Below are 13614 nucleotides of genomic sequence, written 5' to 3' on the forward strand. Positions count from 1 at the left end.
CCTCTCTGTCTCTGCAGTATCGTAAGGGCTTTGACAGGACAGTCCTGGAGATCAACACACCACAGGTGGAGCATCTTCCTCTGCTGGATATCAAGGTGTCAGACTTTGGGGAGAGCAACCAGCAGTTTGGCTTTGAAGTGGGACCTGTCTGTTTCCAAGGCTAAAAACACACACAAACACACACATCATGCAAAGAACAACACGTGCAAATACTCATGCACACACACATGCACTTAGAGACACACTTATATATAATAAACATACATGCCCAGTAATTTGTAAATTAACTTGTAAATGATATGAAACACACACACGTTCCCACAGACACACACACACTTACACACGCAGATGCTGTTGTGAGACAAACACGCACTCACACTCACGTACGTGCCTGGGGAAAGCAACATCCTCCCAACAATTAATGGACGTCAAAAAAAAGTAAAGAGGAGAGAGAGAGAAAAAAACTTGCGGAGAGGAGACCATCGTTTGGGCGCACGACCACGAGAAAGGGAGAAAAAACCAGGAAAGAGTGTTCTTTGGAATAAAACAGTGTTTTCTTTACCAGCAGCGAAAGGGGCCGGCCTGAGAAAGAGGGCAAGCCGGTAACTTGAGGCCTGAAGCCCCCCGTCTCCAATCCCCCTCTCACTCTCTTCTCCTCCCCGCTGTCTCTCTTTTTTTTCCACTCATCTCACCTGCTCTACCTCCCCCTCCTCCTCCTACAAAAGGGTCACTCTTGGACATTATTTCCATTTCTTTAATCCCACGTTCACACTGCGAGCAACGTGGTTGGCAGTCGCTCTTTTATGACTGACAATAGGTGCAAGAAGCTCCTATGTAGCTGTCTGCATCGATGATGTTTTGAACAGTGCGTTTTGGTTCACTGCTTTGGCGTTTAATCCTTTAGTCATTCGGATAAAAGTTGCTCAGAATTGAGCGTTTTGAATGAACTTTTTATCCGTTTTGCACTTGCCAGAAGTGTTTCGACTCACGAACCAAAATCAAATCCAATCAAAAGAGTAGACACCAAACTGTGACCGGAGAGATGACCGCCAGTGGTCGCAAATGTTCAGCTATGGCTAACATTGTCTCTGTAACTCATCTGGTCGTCTAGTTCTGTAAGAAATTAATGAAAGTCCAGTGACTTGTCAATCATGTTGCTCACATTGAAAACACAAATGTCTCTCAGCTTTTATCTTATTACATCAGAAAGAACCAAATCATTAAAGCCACCAGTTTCCACCCAGAATAAAAAGAGGGAATTAACCAAATGATACCAGCTGGCTCTTTTTTGTCTAGTTTAAGCTGCAACCAAGTGAATGTTCTTCTCTTTATAATATTCTCTTCATGACCACCTTGCAGTTTCATTAAAACAGTATAGAAATGTGATTCAGTTTAGTATGACAGAGGATTTATTATTTGTTTCAACTGGACAATCTTTCCTCAGCCCTGATAGCAGCAGAAACTCTCTTTGGATTGTTCATGTGTTAACGTTGAACAAAGCCTGCTGCATGCAGTGAGGCAGGACAGAAGATCTTAGATCAGTGAATTTAAAAGCCATTATTTTTTTGTAAACTGTGCTGAACTTGACGCTATTGTACTTGCATGTTACTGGTGCCTTTCAAAAGGGCTGGTTCTTCTTCTTTAGATCATGGATCAGGCTACCAGGGTCGCTACCACACACCAGTCCAGTATTTGCTGAGTCACTTTCTGGGTCCTTTGATTATTGTTTTCCATCCAGAATACATTTTCTGATTTTCCATCCAAGCTCCGAACATCATCAGGGTTTAAATATGTATATGAGATTCAAAGGTCCCTCCTTCTTTTTTTCATACAGCAGTGAATAAAATGCACGCTTTACTGAAAGAAACTGTGTGGCACGGTGCTACTTATACCAAAGCATAAAAGTCTTAATATTCACTTTGAGTCCTTCATTTTCTTTAGTCTCTTTTACAATTTCATGAAGCTTTTTACTGGGGAAAATGTGCATTACATTCCATTTGTACAGAAATAGTGATATTCTATTGTATTTATTTAAAACAAACAGGGTGCTTTGAAATTAAAAAATACACAGACCACCAAATATTCCAGTCAAATGTGGTATATTTCATTGTATTTATTTCCTGTAGATGACACTTGAAGGTCAAGTGAAGTGAGTGACTCGCATTGTTAAACTCACTGCCAGCCTGAGTTGTGGTGCTTCTGTTCACGCCCTGTCCAAACTCCTTTTGTAGAACCAAAGAATCTGTGGCCATATTTTATTGTAATATCCCTTTTTAGTGTTTTCAACAACTGTACTGTGCTGTTAAATTTTGCTTCCTCTGTAATGATTAAATGGTGACTCTCCAGTTCTGTCACATTTCCTTGTCGTTGCTACTGTTTAACTTGCCGTATCTTGGTTTCAGGCTCAGGTTATTGCTTCACTGGGCAATGCAACACAGAAACACAGTTTACTGAGCCTCTGCATTGATCTACACTGAGGTGCTAAGAATATTGACACACAATCTTCTGTCCTCGTTTATCTGAGACCACAGCGGGTAGGAGAAAGGTTGTGAGAGGGAGGAGACGGCTCTGTCAGCCACCATGGGATTAAAAGTGATTAATGAGATTATTGTTTGTAAGTAGAACGTGGCTATGGGGAGATATCATACTAGTTCTGGTTTTTTATTCGGTTTTTTTTTGTTTGTTTTCCCTGTAGCAGGGAAACTGGGTGGGATGGCCAAAACCTAAATATTTAAAAAAGATCTGACCATGAGATTCTCCAGAGAGACCTCAAATATTTGTTTTTCATTGTGTTGAAGACGAATGTTTCAACACAACAAAAATATGGTGCTGAAGAGAAAAAAGTATTATTTTATAATGTGTGTAAGTAATTTTAAAAAAGAAGTCTTGTTTCTGTAATATATAATCTTTTAAAAAGAGCTGCTTGACTCTTGTTTTTCTTCCATGCCCCTGTCCATCTGTAGGTCTCATCGCCGTCTCTCATTTGTTCAGGTCGTTTAGAGCTGGGGCGTAATCACGATACACTCCGGAGGGTACAAGTATAGTTTACCAAATAATCTGCTGTGGACTCAGTGGACAGAGAACTGCGCCCCCCCCCTAACAAGCTTTTGTCAGCTCAGGAATGACACCTTGTGGAAAGCTACTGGTTACATGGAAAATAGTGAGACCTTGCACATCAATGCTAGTGTGTGAGATAAAGTTATCGATTTAGAGACAACTCAGCAGTTTAATGTGGAAGTGAGATGGAAAACATATCTTGCTTTATGTGTGAACTTTTTCTGTGTGCAACTCTGAGAACCCCGCTGGCATAGTATGCCATAAAAAAGTAATTATATAGTATGGCATAATATATAGATTTTTTTATGTCATAGTATAGTATCCCAAAAAAAAATCATTATACATTTCAAAGAAATGTGGCATAGCATAGTATACTGTATTATTATTATTATTATTATTATTATTATACAGTATAGTATTCCATAAATAATTCATACTATAGTACTAATTGTTTCTATGGTACAAAAAAGTGAAACATGTCTTAGTATAGTATGCCATTAAAATGTCAAAGTATATTATAAATATGTTATTAAAGAAAACTATTTGAGTCATAGAATATTATGCCATATAAATATCACAAATGTGTTATAGTATGGTACGTCAAAGGTCATACAAAATTAATAGTAAGTCATTAAAATATAAAATATTTCATAGTATAGGATGTCATGAAGAAATTCATTAAAGATGTTATAGTATAAGACGCAAAAAATAAAATAAAGAAATTTCAATAAAACGTCACATGCAATAAAAGTAATTAAAGAAATTCATAATATAGTATGCAATTAAAAACATTTTTAAATGTCATAGGATATTATGTTTAAGTATTAAGAGTATATCATATGTATATAAAATGTCAGTGTATATAATTTCTTAAGAAATATACTTAAAAATGTCACAGAATGTAAAAAATGTAAATGATAAAATATAGTATATTAAAATAATCATTAAAATGCCATTAAAAGGTCATAAAACAATTCATAAAGTATGCCATAGAAATATAAAGAATGTCAGAGTATAATATGCCATAAAAACAAAACAATAGAATCAAATAAACACAAGAAAACAAGTCATAGAAATGTCATGTTATTCATTATGTCATCAAATGTGATAGTATTGTATAAAAAAACAGAATGTCATAAAATTCATTGTAATCCATGGAAATAGAAAGAAAGTCATAATTTAGTTAGTCATTTAAAAAAGTCATAAAACTGACTGTCATAAAAACTGTCATGACAAAAAGTAATTGCATAGTATGCTGTAGTCTTAGTACAGTATGCCATAAAAATGTCATAAAAAATGTCATGAAGTCATCAGTACGATATAAAAAGTCAGAAAAAGGTCATAGTATTGTATGCTATAAAAATATCATTAAAAGGTCATAGTAGGCTGTAGTCGAACTCAACAAAAAGCAGACGAGCCATCAGTTAAACCTCCTGCAGTGTCTAACGACAAAGGTCAGCGGTTCAAACGCTTTAGTGCTTTAACTTCCAACAGTGTTTCATAAGCCAACTTACAGAGGAAACGCATAAAGGCCTTTAAAGAGCAAAGAACATGTGAAGAGGCTCTGGTGGTGCGACAGAGTTGTCAGTCTGAACCTCTGAAAATATGCCTGTAGATCTGGAGCGCCAGGTTTGAACCCCATCCGTCCCCTGACTGGGGTTAGGGTGTGTCAGTAAAGAAGGTGAAGGGCCGTACAGTTATCTGCAGGCTCGACTAAAGTTTTAATTCTGAATCAAAAATACAGAAATACTACAAACAGGTGTTTATTGGCTCAAAAAGTGGCTTCACACATGTTTACAACCAGAGTTATAAAACGTAAATAAAGTAGAATCATTTTAACATTTAAATTAATTACTAATTAATTAATTCCAATTAATCCCATTGGCCTTCATCAGCAGACAGACACCCGTTTTATCCAATGAAAAGTCCACCTGACAAAGACAGAGACACAAGTTGAGCATGATGAAATTACATCAAAAGGTGTTCTTATAGAGAATTCAATCACACTACCTGTCACTTCCAAGATGGCTCCTGTGATGTATCGAGAGTCATCAGACGCCAGAAAGGCACAGACATCAGCGACCTCTGGAGGACAAAAGAAAGTCAACAGAGTGCTGAAGTCTTGGAAACTGAGCAGGCCAAACACACAAGTAGACGAGGTCATATCCATATCCCTGTGCTTCATTTCACTGTACAGGACGAAAACCGAAGGGAGATGACACAAATCAAAAGGTCTGGAGTCAACTGAGTAAAGAAGTAAGGAGTACAAAGGAGTACTTTCAAATAACATTTCAAAGTGTTTTGTGTTCACCGGTAAAATTGTTATTTAGCAGCAGCTATTAGAAATCTGAGAGTCACATGTGAAATGTTTTAGAAGCTTTGATTGTAGAGTTGTTGATATTAGAAAACTACATTTAAAATCCTTTGAATACAGATTAAATAAAGAATAAAAGTCTGCAGTAAAACAAATCAAAGTGTTAAACTGCCTTCACTGACCTGCAGGCTCACCCATTCTTCCCAGAGGCACCAGGGACTTCATCTGAAACCAGAAACATGGCACAGCGCAGATTTAAGGAGGACATCACAGATGCTGACGAGAGCAGAGAGTCAGGATTGTCTGTCGAAGTTTCATTTGGGTGGAGATTATATTAAAGGGTCAGTTCAAACAAATAAACAAACCTACCCTAAAAAAAACGACTGACACCTGGTAATATTTAGTTACGCTGAAGGTCGTGGTTTTATTTGCCCAGGTTTAAAGATGGCTGCCTCCAAACGTCATCAAAAATGCTGAGGTCACTGAATATCCACTGAACTCACCGTCAGCTGTTTTATACTGAAGGCAAAACTCTTGTTTTCTCTGTTTTTAGTAGTGTTGACCTCTACTGCAACAAAACACTGGAATCACCACATTTTGAAAGGTGTTTGAATTTATTATCTTATGTGTTGTGATATTTGCTTGTATCTAAATTATAAGCAAAAAAAAAAAAAAAGGTGTTTAATGCATTATAGCTTTGAACAATTTAAAGTTTAAATCTGATTTTGACTTTATGATTCACACCTGTTGGCTTAAACAATCATTTGTGTTTAGTACAACTTGAACGCAGTAGTGGGCCGTCAGGGCCAGCAAGGCCTTCTCTGCTGGCCTAAACATCATCAGAATATAATTTAATTTTGATATATTTATTCCACTAATATGTATTAAATTATTCCCCATAGTCTATTCTCTTCATTTCATAGCTTTCCTCTTGGTTGCGCTGCTTCCAGCCTCAGATGGAGATGTGGAGGTCTGGCCTTTATGTTAGAGCTTTTATCCAATCATATTTCAGCCATCATGTGTTGCCAGGGTCCACGAAATCTGCCCTGAGGCCTTCAGAATCAACAGCGCGGGCGCCTGTAGCTTAAAGTGAACGGAGACAAAACTGTGGCGTTAACCAATCAGATTTCGAGTTGGGGACACCGGGGCCAGCTAGCAGGCGTACGATAACGTCAGCACGTGCACGTCTTGTGATTGGATACGCACTATTGAGAGGCAGAGCTATGCAGAGCTAGCAAACTTTGAACGAGCTAATTTGTGTAGATTTCTACAAGCTGTTTTTCTTCAACCCACAATGGCTGAAGGAGGAGAAGAGATCGATGTGGTCGCAGATATAATTACAACGCCATTTTCAAGACGAACTTTTCAAGAAAAGATAGACATCGTGAGAAGAGAACGGCCAACCCCGACGCTAGTGGGCCTATCACAGCTGGGAAAAGGGTTTGTCCGCCACTTTCAAATCACTAACTACGAGCGGTACCCCCGGCTCACAGCCTCCGAGAGGCACTGCACATTGTACTGCTGGGAATGCCTGCTATTTACAACTAAATGTTTCGGAAATATTAATATAACTCTGTTGTTAGGGTGATGCAACGCCCGGTTATACTGCGTTTCTGTCCTAAATGTATAGTTTATAGAGCCATGGCGTCATAATGATGGTATTAAGAGGTGGAATAATTCAGGTAGGACTGTGTAGGACATCACTGAAGGCCTAGGTGTGAAATGCACGGCCCGCTACTGTTTGAACGTCACATGGCTTCCCTTACTGGAAACAGCATAAAGTATCGTTCATTTTATAAACAGCGCGTTACTGAAGAGTTACCAACTGGGTGTGAACCCGTGTGTGTGCTGTACCTTGCTAATAACTTTCTCTGGAACTTTATCCGTCATCGGAGTCGATATGAAACCTGGCAGCACACAATTACACCGAATTCCAAACCTGGAGGAAAAGAAAATTACTTTATTTTATTCCAAATGCTTTAAATGTAAACGTGACCGTGTGTCATGGTGTGTTAGAGTTGCTTCAGGCTCTTCTCACCTGCTGAGCTCTTTGGCAGCGGTCCTAGTTAAACCCACCACTCCTGCTTTAGAGGCGGCGTAGTTTGCCTGTCCGATGTTTCCCACCTACACACATTAACCACACACACACACACACACACACACGAGGATAAGGTCTTAAGTACAGCATCACTGAAGGTTCTTCATGCGACAGCCAAAGTTCAAATCACCCACTAGATATGTTCAGAGGACTGAATGTGTGCATTTCAAACAAACAAATAAAAGATATATTCTTCATAGATTACTGCAAGTTTATTCTTGTATCTTATAATTTGGAAAATGTTGATTGAAAAGGTTAAAACCGCTTCAAAACTTTAACTAAATACTTCTAACTTTAACAGTTGGGGACTAATTCCACTGTCACACATTTATTGTTTCACCTTTCTGGATCAAAACTTTTAAAGCGTCAGCTACATATTAAAGAGGCGAGGTGTATCCCACCTTTCCCACGATGCTGCCCACAGTAACGATGGATCCTTTGGGTGCTCCACAGGCCACCAGAGCCTGAGCGACAGCCTGAATGACCAAGAACGAACCCTGGGAGAGACGCAGGGGAAAGATGCAGAATAAATCTCTTCACTCCGTTCTGTTCTATGGTCTTCATTTAATATGCAGCGCTAACCTACACTAGTTCATAACACAAAATATTATACAATTATATACTTCACTGAGAGGGTGATTAAAGGAATACTTCACCCCGTGTTACTTTTTAATTCCTGAAGAAAGCGTTGTGTTTCTCGCGCGCCTCCACGGTGAATGAAGAATCAACTGAGAAAGTTGTGTTTACAAACTCTCACACAACTCGTGCTGTATAATCCAAGTCTCATTTCCCCAGTTCTTTGCTCACTCCAAGCATTTTCACTGAAACCTTTCTTTTTAATAACTATTCTCACACTTGTGCAGGCGTGCTCCTGGTCCGTGCGAGTTTGGACGAGTCTGAAGCGTATTAAATAGTAAGATCATCTAGTTTTACCGTTTAACCACGGACCCATTTACTGTAAGGTTCAATGTGTTCTGAACTTATTTCACCTGCTGCTGATTTCATTAGATATCTCTGCAACACAACACACAGACGTCTGGGACATCAACACTGTTACCTCTTCACACTCTGTTGATAATGTTACTTCATCGTTTTAAGTTTAAATTCGGGCATATCTTACACAATATACTCTCCATTTTTGGATTCTTTGTTCACCTTTTCTTCAAGAATTCAAGGTGACCCGGGGAGTAACTGATGGACAAATGATCATTTTGGGTGTGAAGGATTCATATTATTGATAGTGATTTCCAACAAGGTAAATTGTCACAATATAATAACATAATAGAATAAGAAGCTGTAGAATCATTTACAAATAATGATAAAGCTAAGAGTATATATGGCAAATATTAGATATGTTTAGAGTGAGACGTTTCTCTGATATTATGAATATGTGATGCTAATTTCTGACTTTAAGAGAGGAGAAGAAAAGTAGTGCATGCCTGATGATAGAAATGTTGCATTAATAATCATGGGAGCGAATTACAATGTAAAACTTTTTTTTTCCAATAAAAGACAAAAACATTTATCTCAACTTCACGTCACAAAGTTGTCTCATGTTATTCTGAGCTGCAGTGAAGGAAAAGGAATGTAAAAGCATCGACACTGTTGGGAATCAAAGAATCTTAGAGCAATTAAAATGCATGACATACATGACATCATCATAAACTATGGCCATGTTTCTTAAAAGCTCTCTGAAAATCTAAATGATTCTACGGACCCATAGAAATGTAACTGATGCTCTTTATTGGTTGTCACTTCATTGTAAAATCAGTCATTTAGCTCCTGACTGGATCCTGCAGGAATGATGACTCCATTTGGTCAGTAGTTGTGCTGTTGACAGATTTCCACCTGATCCTCTAAAGTTAACCTCTCTGTTAAACGCGAGCCAGCTTCCAGACAACCAGAGTTAAGCCTAAAGACAACCGGAGAACTCACTAACCTCGAAGATAAATTTTGCGGTACAGGCCCCAGGAGTCACGGCTGCATACCTTCAGGTTGACCTGGATGACTTTGTCAAAATGATCTTCCTCCATGCTGAGCAGGAAGTCGTCCTGGGTGATGCCAGCTGCATTCACACACACTGAGGGAGGCTGAAAGTAGTGAGTCTGCAGAGGGAGAGGAGGACATTAACCGTTAACAGACAGGGGGGGCTTATTACTTATGACTTATTACTTTAAGGAAACATAGTGTACATTGTGTGGTTTTGTGTCTGTATTACACACCTGTATCCTTGTGACCAGCTTCTTTACACTCTCTTTTGAAGACACATCCACCACAGCCGCCATGTGACCCTGCCCTCTTAGGTCACTCGGCAGGCTCCCCAGGGTCTCATTAGCCGACTCCTCGCTGATGTCGGCAACCACCACGGAGGCTCCCTCAGAGGCGAGGCGCTGGCACACCGCCCGTCCAATCCCACTGCCTCCACCTGGGTGGAAAGAGAGCAACAGGAAGTCAGAGTGACACCTGAGCAGGACAGCATGTGGCGACCAATCAAGTACATTTTATTTACCTTGATTAGCCCAATATCACAAGTTTGCTTCAATCTGTACAGCACACAACACCCTCTGCCCTGGATCTGTAGCTTGCTTCATTAATGTACGAGAGATTTGTGCTTTCAGGAGGAAGTTCCTCTCTAGATACATTGATAGGAAGAAGGTCATTTTCTTCCCATTTGACAAGATCAGAGGTTCAGGCCTTCATGAGCAAGTAACACCATTTGCATGTCTTTGCTTCAACAAACAACATTTATTGTTTAACTATACTAATATCTTTTTAGTGTATTTGTGCTGCCTCTCTGCAAACGAACTCAAAACTCAAATGAATTCTACTTTTCTATCTCAAAAAGCATTAGCTAACACGCTTTCTGGTGTTTGAAATTTAAGGACATTAAAACTTAAATGCTTTTTCAATGTGAGGATTAGCTGCTTCACAGTGTTTTATATGATTTTAGAGTAAATATCTTTGGGTTTTAGACTGTTGGTCTGACAAAACAAGACTCTGGGACACATGCTTCACCTATTATCAGCTGTTTCATGGATACAATTATTTAACCAGGAAATAAAATCTAATTAATATTCTATATGATTCAGAGCCAAATCTTTTTTTACTTTCACTCTACATTGAAATCAGCCCTGAACCAGCTGGCACTACTTTTAGAAAGTCATGGATCAGAGCTAGATGTAACTTGCTCAAGCTAAACCCAAAAGCTCTCCAACTAGTTGGGAGTCAGTGGAAAAAAAGTATTTAACTAAACTTCCACGAGGTTACTGAATGAATTTACATCAACGAACCAGTTGAACTTAGCTAGCGTTAGTGGTTTTAAACGGGGAAACTAACTGAACTGATATTGACGACACACGTTAAAGACAAAATCCTGCAAAGTGAAGCATCCTGCACACATTTCTTTATCTATCTATACCCACTGAATGATGCACGGTGAAATATAAACGTACCAGTGACCAGTGTCAACCTTGATATGAGCCTTGTGGCAGCCGCCATGATGGTTTGTTTCCTTTAGGTAGCCCTAGATTAGCCCCAGTTTGTTGCCTCTCATGTTGCTTTTGACTCACGTGAGGTGTACAAACCACACACGTGGGGTAGTATTAAGCTAGCAAAACTCAAACCTAAACGTTAATTTACCATTTAAAAAATAGTACGGTCTGACTACGGACGTAAAATAGTAATAACAAGCAGCTTCCGGCAGCTTTTCAGTATGTATCTATGTACATGCACTATAACATGTTACATAATAAAATGTAACCATAACAGATGTTACAATCATACATTGCAGTCACAGCTCTTAACCTTACGTCTACTGTAAAGTTTTATTTTGAAAGTGTGTAGCGGAAGTGTCATAAAGTTACTGTAACTCGAGACTGGGGGTGTAGTTAGTTGTTGTGGCCACAAGAGGGCAGAACAACTCATGATTTGTCAAAACTATTAACATGAAACCTTACGGCGTTCTTCCTTTGTTGTGAAGTTGTTTTTATAATTTTGAACCTCCATTTCCTCGATATATTCATATATGACGATGAAGTCTTAATATGCTATTGTGTTCGGGTCAAATCTGACCGATTTACTACTTTCATCAATCATAAATATTTAGTTTCACATCTGATTTCTTCAAGTCCTTATGATATCCTCCACAGTAGACATTTGAACATATACAATGTCTGATCACCACTTTCATTGAACTTTGAGGGGTTTAGTCAACTCTGTTACATCCATGGTGTTCCCGGTCAAAATTGACCGGCATAAGAAATTAATGGGTAACCCTAGAATAATTTCATCCAACAGATTGCACACACACACACACACACACACACACACACACACACACACACACACACACACTTGACTATTATTTTTGATGTTCTGTGAATTTTGATCTCTGTTTTGTTTAGTTTTTTTTACAATAAATGTTAATTACATTAAAATATATATATTTTCAGTGTATATTCTTTATATATTTACTGCAGTTATTCATGTAAACCAGTAGTCTGAGACATTGTTTACAGCTTAAAAGGGTGTTAGATAAAATTTGGTGATGATTAATGTTTTTTGTGTTGATGTAAGACCTGTTAAAACAGACCGGTCAAATTTGACCGCGAACACCAAAGTAAGGGGGGAGAAACGAACACAATAGGAGGGTTAATATGCTATTTTGTCTGTCTTGATGCTTTGTAGAGTTTATAGTTTATGACAGTGTGTATTACCCTATTTATTATACTATATTTATACTATACTATATTATAACCATACTATATTGTTTTGTATACTGTTATATTGTATACTCTATTCTATTCCATCATGTTATATCGCTGTACAACATATTATGTTCTATTATATCACAACCCTTCACAATCTTATACTAATGCCATCACAATTTAACATAATATACAATATTATGTTAATGTTTTCTGATTTCTGATTCATATTCTGTATTATATTTATATTACATCTTATATTAATCAATAGAAACAATAAGCGCTATTCTTTATTCATGTCATCAGTCTGGTGTACACTGTTACCACAGACTTACTGATTGCAAATATTAATCACTAATGTCACTTTAACTTATGGAGACATAAATTGCAAGTTAAAGTGACAGTGATTAATATTTGCAGTCAGGAAGTCTGTGTTATCAGTGTACACCAGACTGATTACTTATTATTTGTATTTATTAATATAGATAGTCTGGTATAATTTGTTTATTGTTTTCTATTTATTTTCTTATTCTATACCTATTTGAGTTTCGAAATGTATAAACAACGTATTATTTATTCTTTTACTTTCTCTATGTATCTGTACTATTGCTGTGTTTGTGTTGCTGCAACAATTTAATTTCTCTGGGGATCAATAAAGGTTTATTTGATCTTATCTTGTATAATAGAATCACGCGTAAACACTTCCCTCTGGTGGCCACAGTCCGTAACTTTATCTTTCTCTGCAATTTGTTTTTGTAATCGCTTACCGGAAGTATTACTGTGAAATTGTGTCTGGCTTGACAAAAGCCTCGTGTGTGTGTGTGTGTGTGTGTGTGTGTGTGTGTGTAGTAACACCATGTGGCCGCTAGAGGGCGCTGAACACATGCGATTGCCAGCTATCAATTCTACAAGCATAAAATACAGACATAATAGCGTACGGTTGTTTCCGGTGAATACTTTCAAAATAAAACTTTCGATGAGACGGCACACAGTTTTGTATTCATCAACTGATTACTTTCTTACACATCAACCATTTCAGTACACATTGCCTAACAAGAAAGTTCGGTTCTCAAGTCTCCTAGTCTCAAAACAAACATAATAAATCGTGGGCGGCCGCCTGTTTTAAAGGATTTCTGATTTAGTTGATAAAACTATATCCTGGGAATGGTAGACATGACGGTCCTCCTTAATAAATGATGAAATTAGCTCAACCAATGTGAACTTAACTATTGGATCTGAATGGGAAGACTGAGTCTGATGACAAAGACAATAATTACAATAAGACAGTAAAACAAAGCTTTGATATTATGTAATCATCTAATAAATACATAAACCATCTACAGCCATATGTATTATGTTGCATAAACCATACATTAGTGATAGTTGTTTTTCTTAATGTTATTTATAAAGTTGTTTAGTTAGTTTTTCTGCAGAACAGG

At 37.9% G+C, this 13614-nt stretch overlaps 2 protein-coding genes across 2 annotated transcripts in view; one reads left to right on the forward strand and one right to left on the reverse strand.

The window, feature by feature from the left end:
* Positions 1 to 2918, forward strand: part of col11a2 (collagen, type XI, alpha 2) — a 65451-nt gene extending 62533 nt beyond the window's left edge. The window contains 1 exon segment of the mRNA XM_029442920.1: positions 18 to 2918. Coding sequence (XP_029298780.1) covers positions 18 to 164 — 147 coding nt within the window. The 3' untranslated portion in view covers positions 165 to 2918.
* A 1836-nt stretch (positions 2919 to 4754) lies between these two features.
* Positions 4755 to 11279, reverse strand: hsd17b8 (hydroxysteroid (17-beta) dehydrogenase 8). Its single transcript, XM_029443189.1, has 9 exons — positions 10922 to 11279; positions 9692 to 9894; positions 9458 to 9574; positions 7871 to 7966; positions 7410 to 7495; positions 7226 to 7310; positions 5554 to 5596; positions 5068 to 5142; positions 4755 to 4988 (listed from the first exon to the last, which is right to left on the reverse strand). The coding sequence occupies exons 1-9, from the start codon at positions 10965 to 10967 to the stop codon at positions 4969 to 4971; spliced, it is 771 nt and encodes a 256-aa protein (XP_029299049.1). The 5' UTR covers positions 10968 to 11279; the 3' UTR covers positions 4755 to 4968.
* Between the last annotated feature and the right edge of the window lie 2335 nt (positions 11280 to 13614).

This window comes from Cottoperca gobio, chromosome 11, assembly GCF_900634415.1.
Source record: "Cottoperca gobio chromosome 11, fCotGob3.1, whole genome shotgun sequence".
Classification (NCBI taxonomy): Eukaryota; Metazoa; Chordata; class Actinopteri; order Perciformes; family Bovichtidae; genus Cottoperca; species Cottoperca gobio.